The 15,264-nt window shown below is 37.5% G+C and overlaps 1 protein-coding gene across 2 annotated transcripts in view; it reads right to left on the reverse strand.

The window, feature by feature from the left end:
- LOC108685334 (unconventional myosin-XV) overlaps nt 1-15,264 on the reverse strand; it is a 51,246-nt gene that overhangs the window by 24,335 nt on the left and 11,647 nt on the right. Inside the window, exons 3-25 of one of the 2 annotated variants that reach the window (XM_018190072.1) lie at nt 13,358-13,468; nt 11,370-11,458; nt 11,230-11,293; nt 11,031-11,140; nt 10,460-10,744; nt 10,180-10,357; nt 9,715-9,993; nt 9,192-9,521; nt 8,748-9,035; nt 8,525-8,682; nt 7,905-8,282; nt 7,276-7,619; nt 6,686-7,154; nt 6,397-6,599; nt 5,640-5,911; nt 5,337-5,513; nt 4,081-4,531; nt 2,897-3,693; nt 2,262-2,366; nt 1,515-1,996; nt 842-1,120; nt 553-764; nt 112-307 (exon numbers count right to left, since the gene is read on the reverse strand). In XM_018190072.1, the coding sequence (XP_018045561.1) occupies nt 112-307; nt 553-764; nt 842-1,120; nt 1,515-1,996; nt 2,262-2,366; nt 2,897-3,693; nt 4,081-4,531; nt 5,337-5,513; nt 5,640-5,911; nt 6,397-6,599; nt 6,686-7,154; nt 7,276-7,619; nt 7,905-8,282; nt 8,525-8,682; nt 8,748-9,035; nt 9,192-9,521; nt 9,715-9,993; nt 10,180-10,357; nt 10,460-10,744; nt 11,031-11,140; nt 11,230-11,293; nt 11,370-11,458; nt 13,358-13,468 (6,257 nt within the window). The remainder of the gene's footprint in view (nt 1-111; nt 308-552; nt 765-841; nt 1,121-1,514; nt 1,997-2,261; nt 2,367-2,896; nt 3,694-4,080; nt 4,532-5,336; nt 5,514-5,639; nt 5,912-6,396; nt 6,600-6,685; nt 7,155-7,275; nt 7,620-7,904; nt 8,283-8,524; nt 8,683-8,747; nt 9,036-9,191; nt 9,522-9,714; nt 9,994-10,179; nt 10,358-10,459; nt 10,745-11,030; nt 11,141-11,229; nt 11,294-11,369; nt 11,459-13,357; nt 13,469-15,264) is intronic. The other variant, XM_018190073.1, reaches the window with a different exon arrangement.

The following is a 15,264-nucleotide window of genomic DNA, read 5'->3' on the forward strand; positions in this document are numbered from 1 at the left end:
ACATCAGAAGACACGATAATGTCTTGATGCTAAGATAGTGACACTACCGTGTTCCTTTACATTATAATGTAACGTCACATCTGAAGGGATTAATTTGCGTGATGTCATTACCTGTTACTGTATATACTACCGCCTCTTGGACTCGGTGGCTGCGGCGGCGTGATGGGCGGCGGAGGCGGTACAGGTCGTTCCATTCTTTCAATCTGTGTTCTTACCACTTGAGCTTGTGTCATCATGTCAGTTGTACCCTTAGAAGTAACGCTTTGAGTGTCATCAACAGTAGAGGCATAATCGTCCCATCTGCCACCTTAAAATTTCAATTTTTCGATCAATAAATAGATATATTTTTACTTCTAACTTTGATATGTGACTGATTATGATTTGTGGCTTTATCCACAAATATAACAGGCATGTTCAAAATTAACACAAGACTAATAACATATAGGATTAAGAATACCTTTTAGATACCTTTAGATATCTTTAAGAAGTTTTATGTCTCATTTCTGAACTTTGTGTGATGTAAGATAATACACAAAAAATTATTTAAATTACCTAGTTGCTGTTCTAATAGAAGCTTCCTATTATCTTCCAACCGTTTAACCTTCCCATCTTCTCGCGGGAGAGCGGGTTTCTCAGCCGTCTTCGTGGATCTTACACTATGATTCGCCGTTACCTTCTCCAACCTCTGCCTCATCTCTGAGCTGAGCTTCAACTTTCCTATACTTCCCGGCGATGGTCTTTGCGCGCCCACTTCCAACGCTGATCTATGAAAAGATCCAAAAGTTTCGTTGCTTTTTTAAATCCGATATAAACGCAAAGAGAGAAGTATGATGTCAATTACTTCGATTTCTTTTTCTTCTTTTCTCCTTCTTCTTTATATCCGTTCTCGTGTTTTGCCGCGGTCGTTTGCGCAATCGCGGATCGATCTTCGTTGCTGACAATGTTCTCAATTTCGAATTCTTCCCACTCAACGCCACCTTCCGTTGTAGCTTCGCCTTCGCCTTGATCATACTCTTGATACTGCGGCGTTAATTTGCGTTGCTGCTGTTGCTGACGCATCTTGAATTCTATGAAACTGTCTTGCCCTTGATTCTCGTTCGAGTCGCTAGGCGGTGGCCACCTAGGCAACATGAAAATAAAATATTAGTATTCAGTGAATGACATTCTATATTTCTATGCTATATTTCCAACTTTTTAGAGTAAGTGATCATTTTACATTTATTTTTATCTTCTTGACTATCAATTTTCTTAATTCTTTGGATGTGTGTCGTTTATTTATAAAATTATTTTAAATCAATAAAAGCTCGCTCGGTTTTATAATTGCTGTAAATGATACACACAATTTATCTTTTTGACAACGATATAACAATCCACATTATATTGTGGATTTTAATTTATACATTACTATGTATACAACTACAGCGCTTGACTCTTATTCGCTCTATTATTTTAACTTTATCCAATTGTTCATATAAATTCTCATCTAAATTCACTATCAGTTTGTTGAATTTTACCTCCATTTTCCGATGCGGACTGTCTTCGCTCTACCATACGGATCGAGGAACGGTCTAGATTCGGAAGGATCATGAGACTCCAAAGGTGGAGGCATTGGCGGAGGTGGAGGAACACCTTTGTTATTGCTTAAACTTGAAGGATTGCTGTCTACGCTGCTCTTCCTGTTCTTCAGTTCGCTGAGTACATTAGTAAAGTTACTCTGTATGTTATTCTTATTTAAATTGGTTCTCTTCATGTCTGCCTGTGCTGAAGACGCCTTTCTATCTACTATTTTGCGATCCACGCTGAGCTTTCGCACGTAATCAGTGCTTGTCTTCCTGTTGGTCTCGGCGTTCTTTCTTGGTGGACTCTGAGATCGATGAATTTGGGCTTTTACTGTCATCGTTTCTTGTCGTTGATTGTTTGGAGTGGAAGTTAGCACGGAGCTTCCCCGTTTTTCAGTTGACCATAATTCACCATCGTCGGGTTCTCTAAATGAAACCTAATCCAAGAAAGATTAGATGGAATCTGTATTCAATTTAGAAAATTATTTACAGCGATGAAATTTGCAGGAGGATTGACTCGAGATTAAAAAATGTATTTCGAAAAAAAGTCACAAGATTTGATGAATAAGACATAATTCGATCAGGTTAGCCTTAATTCCACAAATATCTTCTTCAGTTTCTGCTAGACGATATGCACATGATATTTCCGTAGCCCTAGGAAAGCCATAAGTACAGCGTAGGTTAGTTAAAATCAGTAGATACCTTGGAGTAGCGTCCAATAGAATCATTGGGCCCCATATGGGCACTGATTGGGGGGGCTGAGGGAACAAGATTCATGCTTGAGGGGCCAGCGGGTAACACCGTGCTCTGGAAACACACACCCCATGCCGCGGCGCGGCTCAGAAACCCATAGGATGGCCCAGAACGACGATAATTTCGTTAAGAGTTAGCTTTCATAAAGCGCGCAATATTGCCGGTTTCGGTTATCGATGACAGATCATCGAGTTAAATCAAGTGATAGTCAAGTGACCGTGAAACGTGATTATGAGCCGTACCGATTGCGATAAACCTGTCGCGATCGTGCTCGACATGCAACGTTTGCTTCAGATCTATTTATCGTGACTCAATTTTTAGGAGTCAATATATTATTCGCCCAAACAACATCTCTTAAAAAAGTCTCTCAAAGAATTATTTGAAGAATTAAATGTCTGAAAAAAAAAGTGAACTCTTCCAGACAGATTATGTCTAACAATTGTGATCTAATTAAATTTGAATCACGGTAAAAGAAGATCAATCGTTAATCATTCTGTTTAATCACATAAACCATTAAACTTTATGTACAGATTTTTTGTCTTTTTCTTTTTATATTTCTTTCTCTCTCTTTACTAATTTCTTACCGGTTGCTGTCCTGAATTTTGTGGGCTCTGGACTAAGAGCTGTTGCAAAGCTTGATTCTGCGCTAACAGCTGCTGCTGTATCTGAATATTTTGCGCCATTGCACTCTGCAGGAAAGCTCGTTGCAAATTCTGTTGATACGCCATCATATCGTTGCTTTGGCCAGGCGGTGAATTGGGATATTGCGGTAAACTGAGTCCCTGCATGCTGTAGATCGGAATGGGCATGAAACTCGCACCCATACTCATGCTGGTATTCTGTGCGGACGGAACTTGTTGAGTAGCGTTAAACATGGGCATCATCATAGGTGGTGACATCATGCTCTGTGCAATAGGAGTGAAATTAAAAGCTGCGTTTTGATTAGGAATGTCCATATTGCCACCCCCCTTAATCTTCTTCGACAATTCACCGGCATCGATATTCATATCTTTACTTCTCATCATCATTCCTTCGACAAAGTCATCAACTGTGGCTATTCTCTCAATTCGATTGCCGATTCTTTGCAAATTCTCGGAAACTGTTTGGTCATCGGATAGCCTGATATCATATGAACCTTTTATCGAAGCGGCCAAACTACGGGCATCCGATAATTCGTCAAGATTGCCATCTAATACGGGCATAAAAAGTTCATCTAAGAATTGATCCACGTCGGAAGCTTGACTGGGCACTCTAACGCGTCTCACATGCGACGCTAAAGAAGGCGCTTCACTGGTATCGGACATGGCAGACGATTTTACACCATATTCACTCTTCTCGATATAAGCGCGACTAGACTGGCTTCCCGGCAGCGCACGTTTGCCTGTAAATGCGAAGGGAATAATCGATTGATCCGGAAAAATTGGCTTGCGTAATTGCCAACTTTCTCCGCGATGGAAATTCTCGAAGTGTAAAATACATCTTACACAACAGTGAATTAAATAAAGAGAATAAAAAACAAATTCGAAATCATTGATGTCATAATATAATGCATATGTAATAAAATTTTTGAAAATCTTTCGAAAAATGATAAGAAAATAAGATAATAAATTTGATTTGAGAAGATCCAATTGCCCACATAGCTAATTAATTTAACATAAAATTTTCTGATACACTGAGAAAGAAAAATTTCTAAACACCAGCCGATATAAATGGATCTATGCTATCGAGATATATAGGCTAACGGAATGATTTTTACTCAGCTACTTACCAGGATATTGCGATTTGATGAATCTGGTCTGTGACCTTATGTAGCTCTTATCATCCTCCGATCTTCCGGTTTGACTAACAGACTGAATATCCGGGTATTCAAAGTCAATCGTGAGATCCTCCTCCTCGATGTTGGGTTCCGTCGTCCTTGTGACCCTGCTATACTTCCTCTCTGGTGTAATCTCAGTACGCGTCATGTACTCAACATTACTGACTGCCGGAGTCTCACCGATTCTTTCCAAACTGTGATATCGTTCGTTCAATTTAGATGAGGAAAGCCCGAGATTGGCAAGTTTTACCGGTGAAGGCACGACTTCCGACTGAAGCAGGTTGTCCAAACTTCGGCTACGCTGTTTCTCCTTTTCGAAATAGCGGTCATTTAAAGCGGATTTTCTCGATAATCCCATTTCCGTTGTAGTCTCCAAAATAACGTCGTGCGATTGCTTTCTCATCTGTATGTACCCAGACAAAATTGTTATCACGTTTCCAAATACAATTGATAAGAGAATAATTTATAGAGTTATTAAATACAATAGAACTTTGATTATTCAACTTATGTAGACAGCCCTAGGTTGAATAACATATCCTGGTGAAAAAAATTTCGCTGAAATTATTCCACGTTTTGGAACATTTCAGCGAAATTTTCATGCTGAAAATTTACTGAAATTTCATTAAAAGTGAATTTTTCAGCAACATACTAAAAAATCGCTAAAATTAAATTGAAATTTATCTAAAATTTTTGTCGAAATTTTTATGAAATTTTTTTGAAATGTTGAAATATTGTTGAAAAGTGTTCCAAAACGTGGAATAATTTCAGCGAAATTTTTCCATCTGCAAGGTAATAAAAATCACTTTTTTCTCTCCAAAGTGCGATAGTACGTTTCCCAAAGATTCTTTCGCGCTGAACATGATGCCGTTAGTAATACAATATTTGTCTAGCACGTTAGAATTTTGAGTAAATTGGAATGAAAGGAATAAAAAAAGGTTTTTTTTTTTTATCATTTTAAACATTTTTTGCAGCACAAAGAAAATTGGTTTAACTTATTAGAATATTTCAGAATTCATATGTATAAAGAATTCCAGAAAAATGTAGACGTCAGCAACAATATAATGAAACGTTTTAAGTAACATAAAAAATTGGAAAAACTTTTTAAAAAGTTTACAAATTATATAGAAATTCGAAAAGATTATATGAAGAATTGTAAGAAAAACTTTTATCAGATTAAAAATCATAAGATTGAGTAAATTAATACATACAGGTAGTTTCGTAACGGGTGGTTGAGGCGGTGGAACTATCGGCCGTCTGGGTACTTGAATCTCCAATTCAACGGGCTTGTCAACTACTTTTGGCACTGATTTCCTTTCCAAAGGTTGGAAGGTTTTTAGAATAGGAATTTCCATCTCTTGTTCTAATTCCCGAATAACTTGGGCGTGCTAAAAAGGAACATTATTTTAAATTAAAACTTAACAATTTAATAACAATTTTTTTTACTCCATATTTCTACAGTATTTATTTTTCCTAAGATTCCTCTATCGAAATCAACGCTAAGTTTCTCTTACTTCTCGTTTTTTTATGGGCGGCAGACTATTTTTGCGCTGCTCTAAGAACATATGTTTGGCAGCGGGGAAAGCTGGTGCCAATTCCATTTCCGAGATTAGATCCAGGACGTAATCAAAGCCATTGGTCTCCGTCACGATAGCGTCCGGGCCATCCAGTTGATTCCAAAGCGTAATAGTCCAACCAGTATTCTCTACCCCGTGATTCCGAACCGCGAGATTGGCCAACTCTTCGCATGTCGTCCAGGAATCTATCGCGCATGTAGTTGTCTCGCCTATAAAACAAAAAATTAATATCAGTTACAAATGAAGAATTTTTATGGCAACACACTTTCCCAGATAGCAAAATGCTAGCAAATTGCTGACAGATTAGTAATAAATTCGATCAGATTTTCACTACAGAGCTGTAGCAATGTATCACATTAATCTCAGGATTTGTAAATCTTTTGCTTAGCTTTCTGCTGCCAAGCTTGCTAGGGCGAGCATATTAGCAGACTTTGTTCTGTCACATATCTAGCAGTTCGTTGACATAAATTATATTATAAATTCTGTGTAAAAAGATCATTAATTACATGTCATTAATAAATTTTTATATTTAATGTAACTTTTAATATGATGAATAAAAGATGTTATTAACGCAAGGCAATAATAGATAGTTTTTGACTTGTATTAAAAATATAATTCTATTCAAAATCTGCCTTTGCAGACTTGATCCTATCCTTTATAGAATTATTTTTACGAATTCGAGAACGCAATTTACCGTCGTAGAAGCCAACGTTGAGCGCCATATTCACGCGATTTCTGTTGGCTCGCCATTCTAAGACACACGGTGGATAATTCCTAGGTACCAGATGTACTGTTTGTTGATTGTTAATCATCATATGGTGTACCGTTCTCTCGCCTTGCAACAATTTACGTTGGCAATAAGCTTTGTAGCCATCGTAGGCATGATCGGAGACATATCTGTATAAAGCATTAGAGATAATTAATTAGAGATAAATAATGAGTTATCGTTCGTAAAAAATACTTACTTACTCAAAAATACTTACTTCAGAAGGTACTTAAAGAGCGTGGCACTGGGTTGGAATGCTGACAAACAATTAGACAGCAGCAACCATCCTCTTTCCTTGTTGGCGTCGTTCTCATTTTTCCAGGTTTGATTTGCCAACTGACATAGTATCTCATCCCTCAATTTCTCGTTCACAATACCTTTATTAACAATGTAGTCACCCAACGCTTGCTCGCGTTTGCCATTAAGATTACTCTCATTCATAAAACGCAATATCATCTTAAAGATCATCAAGGAATCCGTGTAATCCTGATCGCGAGCCTTTGCTAAAAATGGTGTCTTGATTGGCTCGCGTTTCATTCCGAAGATGTGACTCTTGAAATAAATATTGGTGAACTTTGAGAATTGATACTGATCGATGTCGGACGGCAGATTGTACGTATAATTTATCGGGATGACTTGGCCAACGACTTTAAGAAGGTTTCGCTCAGTGTGTGTAGGTTGCCAATCTAAGTATTACAAAAATACTTAAAAATATTTAAAAATTCGAAAAACAATTTGTGAAAGAAACATTCGAAAATTTTAATAAGTTTTATGATATTTTAATATTTATTCTGATAAACAACGTACCATCAAGCTTGCTGTAAATAAAAGCTAGTTCTGCGGGAATCTCCAAATGATTTACACCAGCAACAGCACGCGAGGTCCTCTCCTGTTCCTCTCGTTGTTGCTTTGCCTTCGCTCGCTCTTTACTGGCTCTCTCGATCTCCGCTCTTTTCGTCATCTCCTCTTTTAATATTTTGAATGCCTCTCGTTGTTTCCTACCTCTGTACAATTTCTGCGCCATTAAGACACCCTTCTTCATCGCACAGAACTGTTTACGTTCACGATAACCACGATATACTGCTTGTATCAGAACTGTGCTTCGAGAAATATTGAGGAATCTTCTGCGAGCCAAGAATCCTCTCGTATATCTGCAAGAGAAATCGTTAAAGTAACGTTCGGAAAAGATTCACACGGTTATTCACGTTAATTTAGTCACAGGTTTAGGCAAATTGAAAAGGATGGGTTTCTGTAAGATATTTAATCGTAATCCATTAAGCACCAATTAAAAGTAACGTAACGTCACAATGCTGTAATAATTTCACATTTACTTTTAGAAAATCAACTCATATTATATTCATTAATTAATTATATATAATTAATGTAATTATAAAGTAATAAATATCCTTTTGTCTTTTGTATAATTTGACACATACCTCTGGACTGTGATGGCTGCTCTCTCCAGAATCAACGCTCTGTTATATTCCAGAGCTCTCTCCAATGATTCGCGTAAAAATACTCGTGTGAGTCCAAGCTGATACTGTGATTGTGCCTCTTTCAGAGCTGCTTTGTCTAAAATGATTCTACAGAGCTCCTTATTGGGCGCTCCTCTAGGTAAATGCGTTGAGACAAGATAACGATACCGATCCACAAAGTGTCCGAATAGAAGGCGAACCGGGTAGCCAGTTTTTCTGATGCGGATCGTCTCCAACATGCCCGTATATCTTAATTGTTCAAGCACGCAAGGCATGTCAAACTTCATTGGAGCTTTCTCAGTGTTTGGCTTGATACAACGAACAAACCACGGATTACATCTGCAAATGCATTGGAAAAGAAGTAACTATTCAAATTATTTGTGGCAGTAATAATTATTAAAAAAAAATCCAAAAAATCAATAAAAATATCAATTAAGAAACTTTGTAGACATTTTAGATTTTCAGAAATATTATCAAAATCTTCTAAGCTTTATCAAATTAATTTAAAAATGATATCTCATAATTTGCAGCGTCCACCAATTTTTAATATCGCACAGAAAATTTATCATTTGAATACTTACTGAGACATAGATTCTAAAAGTTGCTGAAGGCTGTCGTGAAATCGAGCCGAAACAGTCGGAGTTCTCGGCTTCATGGTGACAAATCTGCCATTCGGCTTATTCATAGTTTTATTAGCTTCATGAGTGTTTCTGACATGTTGGAACATCTTGCTGACCATCTATAATCGTAATTATTATAAGCATCTTATTATAAGAATCAAGCATAAATAAGACGAGAACTTACTGAAATCTTGCTGCTGATCAGCAACTCTACTACATCAGGTCTCAAGGTATCCCTGTTCTTATCTAAAAAGCCCTCTACGTTGTACCAGACCTGTCCAGCATAATGTCTGATCGCGAACTCGGCGGAGTTCATTCTTGGCCTAGAGTACAACTCGCTTAACGCGTGATTGTAATGGCATTTCTCCAAAAAAGAAAGATCCGTCGCTTTAGGGAAGTTACTTTCATCGTCCAACAAGTGAAGAATACCTACAGGCTTTTTCGCGATCAGATGGATGACCGGTAAATTATCCTGAGGCAGACAGACGGGCAATCAAATTATTTTCAAGATTCATAAGCTTTTATGCTGACATTCGCAAAAGTTTCATGCTATGAAATAGATAGTAAAAGATAATAAAATGCTAGCAGTTCGATCTTACAAAGTAATGATATCCAAAATGAATCTCACCGTGTAATTGATAGTAGTCCAGTCGATTTTCTCCTTCGCATACTCCTGTTGTTCGAGCTTGAAAATGTGCTTGTTGAAATAGAACTGCAGGTTTTCGTTTGCATAATTAATACATAATTGCTCGAAACTGTTCTCTGTGAAATTTTCGAAGCCAAAGATGTCGAGAATCGAAATGGCGGCCGTCTGTTTTGTACCTTTGTAAACGATATGATTGACGCGCGCGACTAGCCATGAAAAGAGCGAACTATACAGAGCTTTCGCAAAAGCATCTCTGGCATCGAGGGCTTGATCAATATTTAAAGCAGTGAAGACTCTCTCGTTCCTCGCTTCCTACGATAATAAATAAACGGATTTATGTATTGTTCATTCAATGATCAAAACAATAAGAATGTTTAAAATAAGTTTATTACAGACATAATTTTATAAAGAACGAATGATGTAAAAAACTTTCTTTTCAAACTTCATGATGCCTATTCGATATCAATTGAATTAAAATGTGAGATGTACCAAAGTGAAAACTTACTGTCGTCTTGGTAGTGAGAGCTCGGATGATGCCATCGGAATTCACTTGTAGAAGGTGCGCCGCCCAGCGTATTTCAGCGTCGGAACCGACTTCCACGCCTTCCTGGCCATGCCTCATTTGTTTCCGGTGAAAGTATACGTTTCCCAGATGCAATACGCTGGATAAAATCCGGAAAATTGTGTCCTGCTCTTCGGACGAGAAGCCGAGAACCTGCATGGCCGACAAGAGCGCCTTGAAATCCTGCACATCGCTTTTGCCATCGATCTCGCAGTTTCCACCCTGTTTTCAACAATTACAAAAAAATTTTATTGATTATTTTAACAATATTACCAACTATCCTGGTAAAAAAAAAATTCACATAACATTTCATTTTTTGAAGAATTTTTCATATTTTAAATTTATGAAGATCTCTGAAAAATACCTTAAAAACTTCTTTTTATGTCACGTATTGGCATAAACACACACCTGATTTAAATAAAAATACTTGTCCGGTGTAAGCAGGCCGTATTTATCCCTGAGTTGCTGATCGAGTCCAGCTAGAAGTTCATAGAACACGTGATAGTTCCTCTCCTCCGAAGCTTGAGTTACTATTCTACTCTTTTCTAAAAGATATTGCGTTATTCTACCGCCAATGATCGCGCCGCTAAAAAATAGAAAAATTGTTTATTTTGCGACACCAACAGAATCGACAAATTTTTTTATACTTTATTGTTTTTTACAATTATTTTCTTTTGATATTACTCACTCCCTGAAGTGAACTTCCAAGTATTTCCCAAATCGACTGCTATTGTCGTTTCGCGGCGTTTTGGCATTTCCGAAGCTCTCTAGGAGAGGCGTCGCTTCCAGGATTTGCTCAGTGACGAGATTGTTCGGCGCACGATTAACGGCCGCGAGATATTGCATCACTAATTTCGTAGACTCTGTCTTTCCCGATCCAGATTCGCCGGAAATGACGACCACTTGATTGGCACTGGAGTTATTGGCTGCAGTCACTTGACTGTACGCGGAAGAGCCCACAGCAAATAAATGCCTACGAAAGATAATATAATGATAAGTGTCTTTTTAAGGCATAAGTTGACCAGGCAATCTAATTTTTACAAAACTAAAAGCGAAATTAGTTTAAGAGAATGAAATAAGTTTTATCAATGTTTTATCTGAATAAAATCGTTTGATATCGATAAAATAGTCTTGAGCTACTCTTTCTACTTAATTGATATGTTTACTTATACCTATAATCAGATAGTCTTTACTACTTTTTTTGGAAATTTCATTTTAAACTACCTTTATAAAAAGAAGATAAAGGAATTAATACTTACGGTGGAAGTGTACCAAGGATTCGTCCCTCGTAAAGCTTTACTTGATCTAATCCATAGATGTCGAACATTTTGTATGGATTTACCGCCACGAGGATGCTTCCCGTGTACGTCTAAAATTTCATCGTAAATAATTATTATTAGAGTCAGTTGTTAACGCTATGAATGAATAAGTATATAAGTCAATACAAATGCAACGTACGTAAATTAATTCCTTGTCGTAACGGATCTTCAAGTTCCATAATAGTGATGCCTCGTTCAGATCCCTGCAATTCATTCAATTTGTCTCACGTCGGTGCATGATAATTACGGGAGTAGACACATGATAATTTCGTGACTTACGTCAACTGAATCATGTCCTCCACACCATTTTGACCTAAGTCCTGCCTGGGCTTCACTCCGCTCAAGTTGGTGAGAGTGAAGATTTGCGGCTTAAACACATAATTGTATGCAATTATACGTCATTTTTCCGCACGAAGATCCAGAGTGGTCGCGACGGCTCAACAACATGCATTTGTATAATTTTTATGATGACTCGCGAATCTCGTGATTATTCGATGACACTTTCTTTCCAATTTCTAATAGCGCAGAAAGAATACGAAGAACCGTTTAAAAACGTCTAAAAATGTGATTTTTCAACGGAAATGAATTTTGCAATCGTTCTTGCCATATCTCTTCTCGATATGGCTTCTAAGGAAAATGTCCGAGAAAGATTTGTGTAAATTCACATAAGAAGCGAATGAGCCTTAACCGGATACTGTCTGCAGTTGCACTTCCATTGGCGCCGATAAGTAGGTACTTTCGGTAAATTAATGAAATTACCAACAAATATAAAAAAATAAAAAATATGTTGAATCACTTTCAAAGTTTTTCTATTTGCGAAGAGTAATCCTGATAAACTAGAAGAATTATGTGAACTATAATTTATACATTTTTTGAAGTTTCTTTTTTCCTTTTTTTAAAAAAAAATTTAAAATACTTTGATGTTAAACGGGTAATAAAAAACTGAGATGAAAACAAATCTCTATCAAATTTTATAATTTCCACGGAATGAACTAATTTCTGTTACAAAATGCAGAATTCCATTCATTTTTTTAAATACCTATGTAAATCGAATAATAATAAAATCGAATTATAAATACTAAAATTTGATTGCACGCGCGCAATTAGATGTTCCTTTTTTAAAGTAATTGGTGTACCTTACGCCAATGTACGTCGTCATCTATAATAAGACATTGGTGAAGTGCAGTGCTGCAACTAGTGCACGACAATGCAATGCGGAGAACATAAAACGGGGGGGCAGGAAAAATGGCACGTTGTTAAATGATCTGCGATGGGTGTCGGTTGCATAATGAGGCGGCTACTTCGTGTTAATGGAGACTACGACACGTATGAAATAATCGTCCGTCAATCATTTCACTTTACCGACGTGTAGCTCCTTTCAAAATTCTAGCGTCACCCACGACCGGGAGATCGATGACCGACGATGCACGATTCAAGGTCCGTGCGGAAGCTCGAACTTGAAAATCACACACGCGCGAAGGATGAAAAAGTGAATGAAAAACGTGGAAACTAGAATGACGCGGGCGTGAGCGCTCGATGTAAGAGTTTCCCCTCTCGTTCTCATCTAATGAAATGAATTCAAACGCGCGAGGGCCGTACTAGAAAGTCAAGAACCGATGAGCAGATCACTTGGATACCGTATACATTTGCTCCATTCCTGCCTGATCTGATGGTATTTGGATTGCTTTAATCGCGCTTGACAGTCGAACCAAGTTGAAGCGCAAGTTGTCTTCAATATTTTTTTCTGAGTGTCAGAATTATTATATTTCTAAATATTAATAATTGAATGGTGAAATTAATTTTAAATATTTTACTTAAATATTTTTTCGAAAAATTAAATATATAAGTAAAAATAAAGAATTTAGGTAAACATTTTGACGAAGAACAAGAATTGAATCATTATAATTTTGAATATTAATAACTGGACGATAAAATCAACTTTAAATACGTTTAAATTGATTTGGAAAATCAAATATGATATAAATAAATTTAAAATAAGAAATGCAATATTTAGACAATATCTTAACGAAGATAATCGTATGTGAATTAAGCTTGTCCGAATGACGTCGTTTTCAGAAAATACAAAGTGATCGGTTGCTTAGAGGTAACTGTCGAGATAGCTATTGTCGATAGAAAGGCCTGTTTACCAACCGAAAGAGCACGTTTGGCTTATCTTTTCTCAGTTATTGAGTTCTTGCACATCTACTATTCGTAATTATGCACGGTTAATATGCAGGCGCTTTCTAAACGGACTTATGGTATCTTACCTTGCCGGCGATCACCGCTTGGACCGAAAGTACATTAGCAGCTCTGTGGTATTCTAGAACCTCGCCTGGCAGCACATGGCCGACACCGGGGTCGAACCATACCAATTCACCCTGCAAATAATATTATTTTATGTTAAATTATTATTCAATGTTTGTAGTATCAAAATGACACGATTTACGAGTAAGTGAATAAATAACGTAAAAATAAAATATTTTAAAACGTAAATTTTAAGATGAATAAATAAATGTGGGTTAATTTAACATATCATAAATGTTAATTTTACTAAAAGAAATGTGTGTACAATTTGTTTACAAACTGTGTCAATATTATTTTTGTTATATTTATTTTCTTACACAATATTTGTGTAACCTTCTAACATATTCATCTTGTGTTAAATTAACTTAAAAATTTGAGTGAATCGTTTGGGACATGCGATTTATGTTAAATTCATCATATTTTTTCCAACAGTGTAATTTAACATATTATTAATTTTACTGAATCAATATGTTTCCATAATTTATTTTCAAATTGTTAAAATGTTATTTTTGTGTTAATTTTTATATGTAATGTTTGTGTTACTTTCTAACATATTCATCTTATGTTAAATTAACACAAAAGTTTAGGTGAACTGTTTGGGACATGTTAAAATGTAAAATTTAATACAAATTTTTCAAGTATCCTGTCCTTTAAAATTTAAAACTTCATTAGATCATGATAGCTTCTCGGATCAGTTTATAAATAATCCCGAACCGTTTTCAAGTTCCACGATGGAGATCTACGCGTCGCGGAGGATGGCTGCAGTCTCCTCTTTCCGGTGCAAAAACCAAATATCGAGGATGACGTGTCTGGAGAGTTAGATCGGGCGCTGTTCGCATCACTGAACGTTCTGATGTGCATCGGGATACGCGTCGGGATGTGCGTCGCTGTCTTCTTCACGTAATTCGATCTTTCTTTGCTCTGTTTCGTCAACACTCCGCTGGTCGAAGTTCTTCTCTGCTCGTCCACATTTCGCGCAGGTAAATTTCCCGACGTCGACGTTTTCCGTCCAATTTTCACGTAGCTAGGTAACGTCATTGATTTCATCGCCATTTTCGAACCTTCCGTTTGCTCTTTCGTCAGCAATTCGGTCTGCGACTTTGGTCGACATCTCGCTTGCTTCTCGCTGGTCCACGTGGAATCTTTAGGATGACACTTATTTCGAGACCAAGAATCCGTTTTTGAATCTTTTCGCGCAGACCATGTGGAATCTACGCGACAAGACGTCTTTACGTCGTTTCTCTCCGTTTTAAAATTACGCAGTCGTTCGATGTCCGCTTTGGAAACCAATATGGCGTCATGCTTAACTCTGACCACGTCCTGATCTCGATCTTGATGCATCCTTCGCTCCAAGGAATCCATATTGTCCACATTGTTGATTATTCTACGCCTGGACATCGTTCTATCCATCGGCTCTAATCTTTCTTCATGAGAAGCTTGCCTAGGCGGTTTACGCGTGACCTTGACATAAATATCATCACGACTGACGTTCGCGCATCTGGACCAATCGGGTGGGTTAGGAACAGGATCTCGCAAGTGCCTGACGACTTTCGTCGAAGTGTCCACGTATTCTCCACTCGCCCTCGTCTTCGTCAAAGTATTTGAAGAAGTCGTAGAGTCGCGCAAAGTGTCGGCGCGTTCTCCACTCGCTCTCGTCTTTGAGAACCTCGTCAAAGTACTCGAAGAAGTTGTAGAGTCGCGTGACGTCGCGACGCCAGTCGGTAGCGACATTTTCCGTCGTCGAATCCTTCCATAAATCGGTGCTTCCCTTCCTGCAGTCTCCCTCGTCCTCGAAGAAGAATACTCTTCTGGTCGAGATGTCTTTGAGGCATGTAAAATCTTCGGCAGAGTCGACGGCCGCGAGATGTCG

This window comes from Atta colombica, unplaced genomic scaffold (assembly GCF_001594045.1).
Source record: "Atta colombica isolate Treedump-2 unplaced genomic scaffold, Acol1.0 scaffold150, whole genome shotgun sequence".
Taxonomy (NCBI): domain Eukaryota; kingdom Metazoa; phylum Arthropoda; class Insecta; order Hymenoptera; family Formicidae; genus Atta; species Atta colombica.